Source organism: Telmatherina bonti, assembly GCF_933228915.1.
Source record: "Telmatherina bonti genome assembly, chromosome: 23".
NCBI lineage: Eukaryota > Metazoa > Chordata > Actinopteri > Atheriniformes > Telmatherinidae > Telmatherina > Telmatherina bonti.
Genome location: NC_136632.1, coordinates 16,891,042 through 16,903,140, shown reverse-complemented (window position 1 = coordinate 16,903,140; position 12,099 = coordinate 16,891,042). Strand labels below are relative to the sequence as shown.

The window sequence follows — 12,099 nt, the reverse complement described above, 5'->3', positions numbered from 1 at the left end:
ATCAACTTTGACATGAAATGATCTGAGCAAGTGAGAGCAATTTATAAAATCCAAAAATAAGAAAAGATCACAAGACATTGAGACGAGGTTCCCCCCCCCCTCCTTTTTTTTTAATTTCAGTGAGTTAATGGTTTCATCACTGACATTCTATATAAGGAAGAAGACAGCTTCAGTACAAATATGCAGCCTGCTGCCTGTGTGCAGAGGCTTATGATATGTGAAAAGCTATTTGGTAGGCAAATGACTGAAGGAAAAAGGAAAAAGACAAACCATGCTATAGACACTGAAGGAAAACACATTGGAATTATTGTTCCCAAGGGCAGAAAGGGTTTGAAATATGTAACTTGACCACAGAGGTGTGACACAGATGCGTGAGACATGTGAAAATGCGAACCAGCGTTAACAAGTTACACGTGATCGACAAGTTTCAAACTCAATTCAACTTCTTTCTTTTTAATCAATCTCTTTTTCAAGTGAATTGTTTCAAAATACCACAAACATGGCAATATGTGTATCAACTTGTAGAAAAATATTTTCCGTTTGGCCCGTGGAGGTTGTTAATTAGAGCTTTAACAACTTCCTACTTCCTGACTGCAACTGTAGGATGCTGTTGCTTGGAATGATTGTTTTGTTTGCAAAAGGAAGCTTTTGCAACTTGAATTAGACTCAGGAATTCTGCATCAGATCATTTTAGCAGCAAGTTTCTTCTTGCCACCGCACATTTGCAAACCTGTCTGTTGCTTCATAAACTGTAAAGCAGTCTAAGAAGCTGGTGGTTCAGAGCCTTACACAAGAAACTGTCAGAAACATTTGTTTCAGAAGGATTTGACTGATTAAAAAAAAAAAAATTAGTTTCAGCTTTCATATTATTCCTGAATAAATCCCAAACGTATAAAATGTCAACCCCAGCACAACTTAAAACCTGATAAACACCTCGTACTTCATATGCAGCTCAAACTACAACTTAAATTTCTTACATTTAAATCTGTGTTTACCTGCAGAGGCTGAAAATCCACCTCTGGCTCAGATTCAGTGCAGGCTGCAGAGTCTGTAACACACAGTAATGATAAATAAATGAGTTAGGAAGAAATTAAGGATTCCTGACAGGCTGGAACTGATAAAAGCAAACAAGTGGATCATTGAGAACCTAAAGCTCAATAAATCCAGGTGCTAAAGGTCACAGGAATTCCCCGTTACCATAAAAGGGAAAAGTGATTATGTACAGAACTGGGCTGAAGGAGGGGCAGAAAGGTTAAAACATCCTGCATGGCGAAGGTGGCATTAATGACCACATTCACAGTCTTATTTTCGGTTTCTCTGCTCCCCGGCCACTCATGCAGGCAGAGAATGGGGATTACTGAGCTCACTTCATGGCCTTAAGACCACTCGTCCACCTGGCCATAGAAGGACCTTGAGAGGAAAAGATTTCTCAAACTGTGTTGACACACACACACTCACAATCTTCGGAGGCTTTGGACCACAACAACCATAGAAGGTAGGGGTCTACTTCCCAGGACCACAGAGTGTGCGTATCCTTTCAGCCAGTAAGAGAGTGTGTGCGCGCTTTTCTGAGCTCCCCAAAATGGATTATTGAATCCTAATCCACTCACTCCCTCTCTTACACACAAACTTGTGTAATGTATTGTGGAAAAAAGTGAAACATTGACTGCTCTACTGTTCCCATGTAAACATTGTGTCTTTATAATTATGTTTTTTTAAAAAAGTATTGCTGTTAATACAAACAAGTCATCACCTAAAGTGGAGTTGTTAATAATAAATGCAGTCACACTGAAAGTTGCATAAGCCACACACACACACACACACACACACACACACACACACACACACACACACACACACACACACACACACACACACTCAGTTTTAATGTGGTGTCCATTTTTACTGTTTGAGGTAGATGTCAGAGAAGCTGTTTGCTAAATTTACAGTAAAAACATGTTTCAAATTAATGTCACATTAGCAACATTACACCTTTCAACGTACCATATTCACTAAAACTAGAGCTTACCAGTTAGGATTAATGACATTTCTACATGATTCCTGCAGCTGAGTGGAACTGCTCATTGAAGTTGCAAACTGGATCATAAAAAGCCACTGATCGCCACCAGTAGAACAGAAACGCATCCAATGAGCTGCAGCACTGCCACAGCAGAAAAGTTGATTTGAATTAAAATATTCAGCCAGGATGCAGGAGCTGAGTGAAGCACATGCAGTGTTCACACCATTTTCCTGGTGTCAGGATGACCTCAACCCAAATGGCTTTGAACCGAAGTAGAAGAGTGAGCACAGACATCACAGCACAAATCAACTTCAGGCCATTTTGTAATTTCCGTTCAGAGATTAACTTTCATCATTTCATCATGTTTCTGCATACTGGATATCAACAGATATCAAGGATGATCTCTCTAAATAAGGTTGGTCTAATTATTGATTGGATGGCTTACTGCCATTGTTTGACAGACATAATTATTAAAAGGCTAAGTACTGGGATATTCCCTCTTCTAATACTCAGCTTTCCCTAAAATATCCCTGGACACTTAATATGCTAATAGTCACCTAGAACCTACATCAGCTCCAAAGCAGTGTTTCTGTTTTAACTTTTGACTATTTTTTCCCCTTAAATCAGAGGCTGCAACACCTTCATTAATGTTTCCACTCACCTGGACCTCCTTCCACGATGCCCTGTTCAGTCTGGGCCTCCACAGAGACAGCAAATAGAGGAGTTGATGCATCCCTTACTTCTCCATGTCCTGCTGTGTCCACCACCATCCACTTCTCTTCTCCATCCTCCTCTTCCCCTCTGTTTGTAAATTTATCCACCGTTTCCTCAGTCCTGTCCTCCACCCGACTGTTCTGTGTCCAGCAGTTTCTCTCTGACAGTTCACTCTTCAGAAAATCTTGAAGAGCAAACTCCTCATCCCAGTCCAAGTCATCTCCAGGCTAAAACACAACAATACAAGGTTCAAACAAAGCTGCAAGGCATTTTAGAACTCTACACGACCTAATTTAAAGCAGGAATATTTGCATTTGCAGTAAAGGATAGTGCCAGATTCTTCAGAGAAGTGGGGGGCATGTTTGTTTGTTTTATATATATATATATATATATATATATATATATATATATATATATATATATATATATATATATATATATATATATATATATAAAATGAATTTTCTTATGTGCACTGGGGAAGGTGGGAATTATAAATTAACATTGAGATTGCAAAAGAAGATGAACTACAATCTGTCCAGTTTTATAAGGTCTTTCCCAAATACAGATAAATATTAAGTAATCTACTTTTTTTGAGCTACTATTACTGAAGGTGACCTCCCTGTAAGCAAATCTGTTCTCCCACCAAGCTGTTTTTTTCCTCTAACAATAGTGCTGTAATATTCAAGCATACATAAGTGTATGTAGAGTTGTGTGCAGCATGTAGGTGTGTTGTCTCATGAGATTCTGTTTGTGTGTACGGGGGTGCTCATGTCCACTTCATCCACCAACTCGCACTTTACATTTCTCTACCAGATACTCCATCTGTTGGATCGCAGTACAAGTTGCATAACTGCTCTCTAAGTAAACCAGTTGATGGCCTTTTGTCAGAGTATCCAAAAAAAAAAAAAACGGAAGGTAAAAATCTGATGTGCACAATCACAGCTAAAATTCCTCCAAAGTTAGTTTGACTTTGACACCAGTGACGAATTGCACAATGAAATGATGTAAGATACACTGTCCTATTTCAGTATTACAAACACAAAAAAAACGATTAAGTAATTATTTAAAGTAGTTTCTGCAGTAGTTAATGCAATGCAGAATTTTAAGTTGAATCATATTCAAGCCAATCGCGCCCCCCCCCCCCAGCGTGTCAGACCTCCTCATCTGGTGCAGGTGTCTGGCATGAGGCCTCTCTGCTGTCCTGAGGTGTCTTTAGCTGCTCCAGCTCCTCACACAGCTGTCGCTGCTGGTTCTTCTGCTCCTGCACCCTGCAACATAAAATACTCTTTACACCAAAATAATTACTGGTATTTTAAGAAACAAAAAGGTGGTTCATGCACATAAATGATCAAAGCATTATTAGCTGCACAAGCTTTACAAAACAAATGCACAGACAGCCTAAATGACAGTACAGTGGACATACTGTACCCAATCCGCAGGCCCATGCAGTGTCCCATTCTGTTGCCCAGGGTGACCAACGCCAGTTCTCTGACTGGCCTCGTACTGGTTTATTTCACTTCACTTTTGTAGATCCTGCTCTTAACCTTACACTGAACACACCCTTAAAGTCAAAGTTATGATATCAGGGTTATAATATAGTCCAGACTTTCAACAATCACCCCCAAAATCTCCAGAACAGGAGAAAAAAACAAAAACAAACAAACTACACCTCCCACAAGCACTTTTTTCAGTTTAATATCAAAGCTCCAGAGATCACCCTGGCAACAGAGGAGTACATCCCATCTGGACAGTCTGAGCACCTATCCCTCTATGGTTTGATACCACAACAGTCTGGCTCTTTTATACATCTGAAGGGGGTGGCCGTTTCCATGCTAACACATCCAAACAGACACACATACAGCACAAGGCAAATCCATCCACACACACACAGTCAGTCCAAAATCCAGGAATGGCCCGGATCCAAATCCACTGAGGCGGGCCTTTTAAGGTCAACAAGGTCAAGTTGAATGAAAGGCCTTTCCCATAGTCAGTGCAACTGACTGCCCAACTGAGACACAGCACCAGCAGGTAGGGACACTCAGCTCAGAGGCAAAGCAGGGATACTGCATTGAGTAAGATCTTTTCATATATAGACAGTGATGAAGCTCAAAATGTGCAGTCCATGTGTTTAAGCAGTTAAAAGAACAAAGAATGTAACAGGACAACTATAGGCTACTCAGCGTCTGAAGACACTGCCGATGTGTTTCTGTGTGTGCAGACACCTTAGAATAAAGGCTTTTAACTTTACTTACTTATACTAAAGAGTTTAATTCAGCCAATAAGATAAATGTCTTGGAAAAACATCTATTCCTGTGGAATGCCACTTGTCATTTCCACAAACAACAAACCACCAAACACTGCAGACAACAAAGATCTACTTACCTGGCTGACAGGTGGAGGATCTCAGTCCGGGACCTCCTCATGTTACTGGCCATTTTGATCAGCTCGTGCTCTAATGAGTCTGTGTACTGGGAGAGCTGGTCCAGGCTGACAACCCAGTCTGCCCTTCTTGCGTCCAGCTCAGCCTCCACAGTCTATGGGAAGATAAGGCTGGGGGTCAGCCTCTTGCTTGGGTGAAAGGCCTCAGGCTGCTATACAGCAACTGGGTCTCCCCCAAAAGTTATGACCCCTAACTAACAAAATCATTTCAGCCAGCAGAGTGAAGTACCAACAGAACACAGTCTTGTGCCGTTACAGCTCAAGTCTAATTGTTTCTGTCTCATTTGGTGTATTTTCTGCTGCATGGCAGTACGTGGCTGATGAATGTGGAATGGCAATAATGCAAGAGGAGGGGGAAAGAGAACATTCACAGAGAGAGAGAAATACAGAGAGAGTGAGGGAGAAGGGGAGTGGGTTGTGTTCAGAGAGCAGCGCTGACTAAACAGCACCGCTTGGACGGGGCGCCTGTTAGAGAGTTATATAAGAGAGATCTCTAGAGGAGAAATAGTGGGCGGTAAGGAGAGAGAAAGCAGACAGAAAGAAAAAGTCCAACCAGTGGACTAACAGGAAGATGATCATCAAATATAGAATTGTTTATTATTTGTGTTAAATTAATTTTTGAAATGACAGATTTACAATCAGATTAATTAGGATATTCCACTAAAACAGCATCAAGTTTTCCTTTTTTTCCCCATTTTCAACTATTTTTTTAGTAATCTGGTTGGATTCTCATCGATTCTTCTAATTGTTTTTGGGAAGTTACATGTAGAAAATAAGTGTTCAGACATCAGCCAATTACAGAATATGACTGTTGAGACAATAAAAACTTAATTTCCAATCGCCACCTCCTCTCCTGCCATGCATGTCTCCGCTAAAAGCTTTTTACACTGCTTCTTCAGTACTGTCAAGATTTGTTCCTAAAATCCACTGACGCAACGGTCTCCTGTAGAGTCGTGCAGAAGTGTGAATGTGTGCATATGTTAAGTATCCCAATAGTGAGAGAGAATGACTTGATCTGCTTTTAAAAACAACACACAAGAATTCATGATACAAATATTTAAGGTTCATTTCTAAAGCTGGCATCAGTTAAAAGTGTGTGTCTGACCTGAAGGCCGGCATCATTGCTGACACCCAACAAGCCTCTTACAGTAGACAAAACAGAGCTGGTTTCTTCTTTGAAATCCATTTTCTAGAAGGAAAAGATGGAGCTTTGTGTTAAAGAAAAACCCCGAAAGAGAAAATTAAACACTTTTAACAGCAAACCCGTTCATTTAGCATTAGACGTAAAGAAACAAATTGATCATGTAAACATGAAAGATTTTTAACCTCATATTCCAGGCAAGATCTGTGGAAAACTGAAGATGGTGTTAAGCTCTTTGTGATACTCAACAATTATGTCTTTTATATATTTAATTTACACGAGAAATTCCTTGCTAATAAAGCAGACACATGCAAATAATTTAGACAACTCTTTAAAGCAAAATTCACTTGTTTTTCTTCTCTCTGCATCATTACCGTTGGGAAATGATTAACATTAACAAACCAAACACTACACTGGGAAGTTCTCCAGTCTGTGTTTCACATAAAATCCCTCTAAATTACCAGTTTATTGAGGACGCTTCTGAACTCCAGAGCCATGTGTTCAGGGTTGGGCCCCTGCAACATCACCAACACCTCTCTGTCCAGCGTTTCATCCAGTGGTGAAGCCAAGCTCATGGTGTTGGCCAAATGATCAACTCCATGGGAAGCCTGTGAGGATTATAGATCAATAACAATAAGCAAAAGATAAACAGTTTCTGTTTAGTGTAAAGTGTCTGGATTGTGCCAAGCATGTTTCATGTGGACGACTACATGTTGGTCATGTTCTATCAATCAGTTGTGACCAGTGCTCTCTTTTATGCTGCAGTGTGCTAACTGCATGAAACAACAAGAGGCTGGAGAACAATAATGGATAACAGCAACCCCCCCCACCCCTCCATGGATTGCTGTTGGAGCAAAGGAGCTATCGCAGCAGCCGACTTCCCTCGCACCACTGTAGAACGAAGCGTTTCAGGAGATCTTTTATTCCCACAGCCATTAGACTACATCATAAAACCGCCACATGTACATTCATTTACCAGAGAGAGAGGCATATTTTAAGAGTGACTTATGTTGTTTTTAATGTGATTTTATTATAACCTATGTTTGTGTGTTCCATTATTCATTTTTAATATGCACTTGGTGAGAGGTGGAAGAGTAAGTGTTTTTTTTGAGTCGCTGGATATTTTGAATATCTATCTATCTATCTATATCTAACTGTTAATACAATGCTTTGTATCGGTTTCTGAATATGTAAAACATGGGAGAAATTAAGCAAGAATCTTCTCTGAAATGCAGCTGGGATGAGAGCTGCTATAACTCATGATTACACAACACAACTCATTTTTAATCACTGTCTGGTGCAAGTGTGTTTAGACATTTACATTTTAACGAATAAAAAGACTTTTTAGAAATGTAGCAGCAACTCAGGTGACTGAAACAGTGCACTGAGAAAAGAATGTCTGAAAGTCAACATGAGAAAAAGAAGTTCAGGTAAAGAGACTACAGACCACAAGGAGAGAAAGAAATGAGCTTTTTCCCCACAGACACTGCAACATAATTCTGCAAAGAAGACATTCGTTCCTTTCCTCATATTAGCTGCTTCACACTGTCAAAAGAGAGGCGGCTTACAGTCATCTCAAGGTGTGCTTCGAACAACATGACAGCGTTTCCTATCAGACAATCCTGCTCCCAACCCGAGAATCATTGGAGTCTCCTGCTCCATTCTGCCTTTAAGTGTGCCTCACAGAGTGGCAAACTTTAACAGCCATAACCATTACACCTTCAGCTGACTGTGTGAAAAGAGTGAAAAAATATAAAAGAAGTTGAGCAAATGAAAGAAAGCAGAGGGGTGCTGACCTCCAGTGGTGACTGTGCCAGAGCCAGCTCAGTCTGCAGGGACCCCAAGCTGCTCTGGTTCAACCTGTAAGCCCCCGTCAAAGACAGACTGGTACTGTGGGAGACAGGAAGATGGGAATGGGGAAATATTGTTTGACGAATTTATAAATAAAAAGATAAACTGAGAAAGTAAAATAAAACTTCTTGAATAAAACCACAACCCTAAATGTCAATGTCAAACTTTTGGTTTCATGCTTTTTTTTGTCTGGTGTCCTCACCCAGCCAGGTCTGGTAGGATCATCTGAATCTGGTTCTCCAGCTTGCCTTTTTCCACTCTCAACAGCTGGAGTCAACAACAGATAACAGAACATTTATAGCCAATGCTTTCCTCATTTCACAACCCTGGCTATGAGGTCTGAGGTCAAAACACAGCAGGTGATCTATTTCTCACAAGCAGACTCTAAACTCAACTGATATTGATAAGGAGCTGCTGATGGAGTAAAACTAACACCCTAAAAACAAATGTATTCTCATGGAAAACGTAAAAAAAAAAAAAAAAAAAAAATCTATTTTCAACAAAGGATTTTAACGGAGGGGTGATGGAAATAACATGATTTTCTGCAAAGTTTTAAAGAAACAATCCTGACAGCCAAAGGTGGGAGGAACATGTAAAATGTCTTCTTTGGCTTGCGGCAAAAGCAAGCAGAGATCAGACCATGCAAAGCCAGTAAACAAGCCTGGATGAAAAGCAGTGAGTATTTTTGATGTGCAGCCGATGTGATGGAGCTGAATTCACCGACCTGAGTGATGGCAGAGTATTCCTCTACTGCTGCCTTCAGCTCATCTGTCTGTCTGTTCTTCTGCAGGAGGTAAGCAACGCAAGTTTAAGTTGCTCAGAAAAATACATTTGCACTGTATTTGCCTTCAGAAAAATAAAAAAAATTAGATGAATAAATTTAGTTTGGGTTCTTGGAAATGCAGTTTTAACTCATTCATGGAAAAAAAACAAAAAACACCAGGACTTTTACAAACCGCTTTACGGGAAACTAAAAAGAAGACTTAAAACATACAGGTCACTGACCTCTAATATCACAGATTCTTTTTCACTAATGATGGCATCAAAAGAGTGAATCTGCACCTGGAGATAGAAAAATAGCAGTTGAATAAAATCACAATACATAAATACACTAATACGCAACACTGCATTCATATTTAACAGTATTCCTGAAAAGGCTGAGCCACATTTTTAGTGATGAGGCCTTTTTTTTTTTTTTAAGGCAAATGGATGAATAAAGGTCTGAGGCAGCTAGATAAAAAAAAAAAAAAAAAGAGCAGAAATGAGGCATAATAAAGTGAAGCAAAGCATAATTAATCATTTTGGACAGAGTGAAGATACCTGAAGGTCAGCATTAATATCAAACAGCTCCTTTATCTTCCTCTGAAGATCATCTGTCTCCATGGTGATCTTGAAGTTCTGAGGAGCCAACGGAGGTGAGATGAAGCAGACAGATGCTTGTGACTTCATGCACTGCTCATAATCTTTGTATTTGTGGAGAGTTATGGTTTGTAAAGATAGGTTGTTGATTTCCATTGGTACAATACCTCCTCCTGAAGAGATGCAATCTTGGCAATAAGACTCTGATTTTCTTTTTCCTAAAAATAAATGAGTGCGATAATCATTCCATCCCTATTACCTGCTATCTTGCGTACCAAGTGGCCACATATTTAGGATATTAAAAAAAAATGTACTGCTTAAAAATACACCAATTACATTTTAGAATATGTTGTAATGTTGGTTAGAAGCTAACTGTCATCTGTAGCCATGACTACATGTGACAAGGGAGTTGAGCTGTCACAAACAGTTTAACTCAACCTTGCTATATTTTCGAAAAGTTTTCAAAACTATGATCCAACACGTAGATTTGAGTCAGCATAATAAAATGCAAAAGACAAAAATAGTTCCGTTTTAGTCCGTCTAGCTGTACTGACCACATTTTTGCTGTGTGCTGAGGCGCGTGCCCTGCTTTCTTCTGTGCAGCTCAGACTGGCCTTCATCTCCTCTACTTCCTCCTTCAGCATCTTCTCCTTCTGTGCAAGCTGTTGATTTCTGTAGCACAAGGCAGCCGAGGTAAACAACTGGAGGGTGTTTCTACAGGCGTCAAGCCAGATGCTCTTATTTTATTTCAACTTTTTACACTTGCAATGAGTGTAAAGTTTGCATAAATTGTTTTTAGAATGTAAAACACAGTGTTGCTCTGTGAATGAAAAGGGCTTTATAAATAAAATATCAATCTGTTACAGTACGTCTTTCAGGAATAAAACATCTTACACCCTGGCTTGGTTGCGCAGTTCCTCGTTTTCTTCTGCAAGCTTCTGGTTGCTTTCCTCCATGCCCTCCACCACCTGCTTCAGCTTTCTTACTTCCTCCTGAAGCTTCTGATTACTCATCTGAAGGTCAGTCACGCAGTACACCAGCTCTGATGTTTCACTGGGGAGGAAGACACAAACATGCATTTAAAAAAAGGCATGTTAAGAGTGGATTTCTATGAAGGACATACATGTGTTGGGTGTCTCAGAAACAAAATAGAAGGTGCTAAAACTGCATTTCTACAAGCAGGAGCAAACTTTTCCTTACAATTCTGCTCTGGATGCCTCCCCTCCAAAGGCCTCCAAGCTTCCTGAGGTCATATTTAGCAGCGTGGACCTCCTGGCTGAAGAAAACAAAGATCCCAAATATAAGATACACTGGAGCTTCATGGAGAGTGAGTACTGAATATATGTAGGGTTGGAGTGATTCCATGGACACACACCAGACACACTGTCTCTGAGTTTTACTGAGTCCTCCTGGTTGATGTCATCGGCTGGTTCTTCTCTAAAGGAAGGGACAGGGGGGAGAGAAAGCTACATTTTAAATGATTGAATACATTTTTTGTGTTAAAATGATGATTGTCTGCCACTTGTCTGTTGCTTCTACATTATGAGAATGATTGGCTTTATTTTTTAATGCCCAAAAAACTGAATTGCCAACAAAAACAGAAGAACTCTTCAGTACATTTCTACTAAAAACCACTCATCTGATGTACAACCCACCGGACTCATGACGATAATGGACCATGGTCAAGTCCTGAGGTATCTAAACATGGACGTGATATAGGTGGTGCAAGGTTAGCGGAAAAATCTCAGCTACACGTTCTGGCCATCCACACAGAAAGACAATCTTCTAAAGGACATCTCTTTCATACATCTGAGACAGATTCTGAACAGCTAAAATATAACTGCACAAATGCCACGGGAGCTTTTTTTTTATGGTTAACTGTGGTCAGTTTCCTTTTAGAGCTCTAAATAAGTGATAAAACAACAAAACAAAAAGGGAGTGTGGCATGTATATTTAGAAGCTGCTGTTGTGCAACTACAACATGTGATCACAAGAGCTCTCAATTCAAGTGCAAAAACAGAACGAAGGGCCAAATCTACCATTTGGTACAGATAAATGTAGATGACCACATCCAGTAACTGCAGTGGTTGATCTCAGGATCCTCTTTGTAATAAAAACATCTTCCTGACATCCAATCAGATGAACATCCAACGTTATGCACAACATAAACCAACTTAAAAGAAAAAAACAACAAAAAAAGAAAAAAAAAAATTCCCAGACCAACTCATGATCAGGATTCTTTAAAAGGATAAAGTTAATTTGAGGCTAAAAAAAAAAAAGGTTTAAAACAACTTATGGGCAGAAACATGCAACAGTGACAGAATGGCTGAGTGTTGCATTTGAATGCAGCAACTAACTGTTTCAGTCAGTGCACACAGATATACCAGGTGTTTAGAAAGTCTCTTTACATATTAACAAATCTATTAATAAGCAATTGAATAAGTGATTATCAGGAAATTATTACAAAAGGAGCAGATAATTACATTCATTTTTTATATCAGTTTCCTCTGACTATCTTGGTCGTCCACTCCTCCTTATATCAAACAAGGTCCCCGTCTGTACAAATCTCTTG

The 12,099-nt window shown here is 39.7% G+C and overlaps 1 protein-coding gene across 1 annotated transcript in view; it reads right to left on the bottom strand.

The window, feature by feature from the left end:
• Positions 1 to 12,099, bottom strand: part of lrmp (lymphoid-restricted membrane protein) — a gene marked incomplete at both ends in the record, with an annotated part of 30,348 nt that overhangs the window by 12,338 nt on the left and 5,911 nt on the right. Inside the window, 15 exons of the mRNA XM_079263142.1 lie at positions 996 to 1,048; positions 2,682 to 2,961; positions 3,894 to 4,005; positions 5,120 to 5,271; positions 6,779 to 6,925; positions 8,114 to 8,207; positions 8,371 to 8,435; positions 8,893 to 8,952; positions 9,174 to 9,230; positions 9,489 to 9,566; positions 9,695 to 9,745; positions 10,082 to 10,199; positions 10,422 to 10,580; positions 10,728 to 10,803; positions 10,903 to 10,964. Of these exons, the coding sequence (XP_079119268.1) occupies positions 996 to 1,048; positions 2,682 to 2,961; positions 3,894 to 4,005; positions 5,120 to 5,271; positions 6,779 to 6,925; positions 8,114 to 8,207; positions 8,371 to 8,435; positions 8,893 to 8,952; positions 9,174 to 9,230; positions 9,489 to 9,566; positions 9,695 to 9,745; positions 10,082 to 10,199; positions 10,422 to 10,580; positions 10,728 to 10,803; positions 10,903 to 10,964 (1,564 nt within the window). The remainder of the gene's footprint in view (positions 1 to 995; positions 1,049 to 2,681; positions 2,962 to 3,893; positions 4,006 to 5,119; positions 5,272 to 6,778; positions 6,926 to 8,113; positions 8,208 to 8,370; positions 8,436 to 8,892; positions 8,953 to 9,173; positions 9,231 to 9,488; positions 9,567 to 9,694; positions 9,746 to 10,081; positions 10,200 to 10,421; positions 10,581 to 10,727; positions 10,804 to 10,902; positions 10,965 to 12,099) is intronic.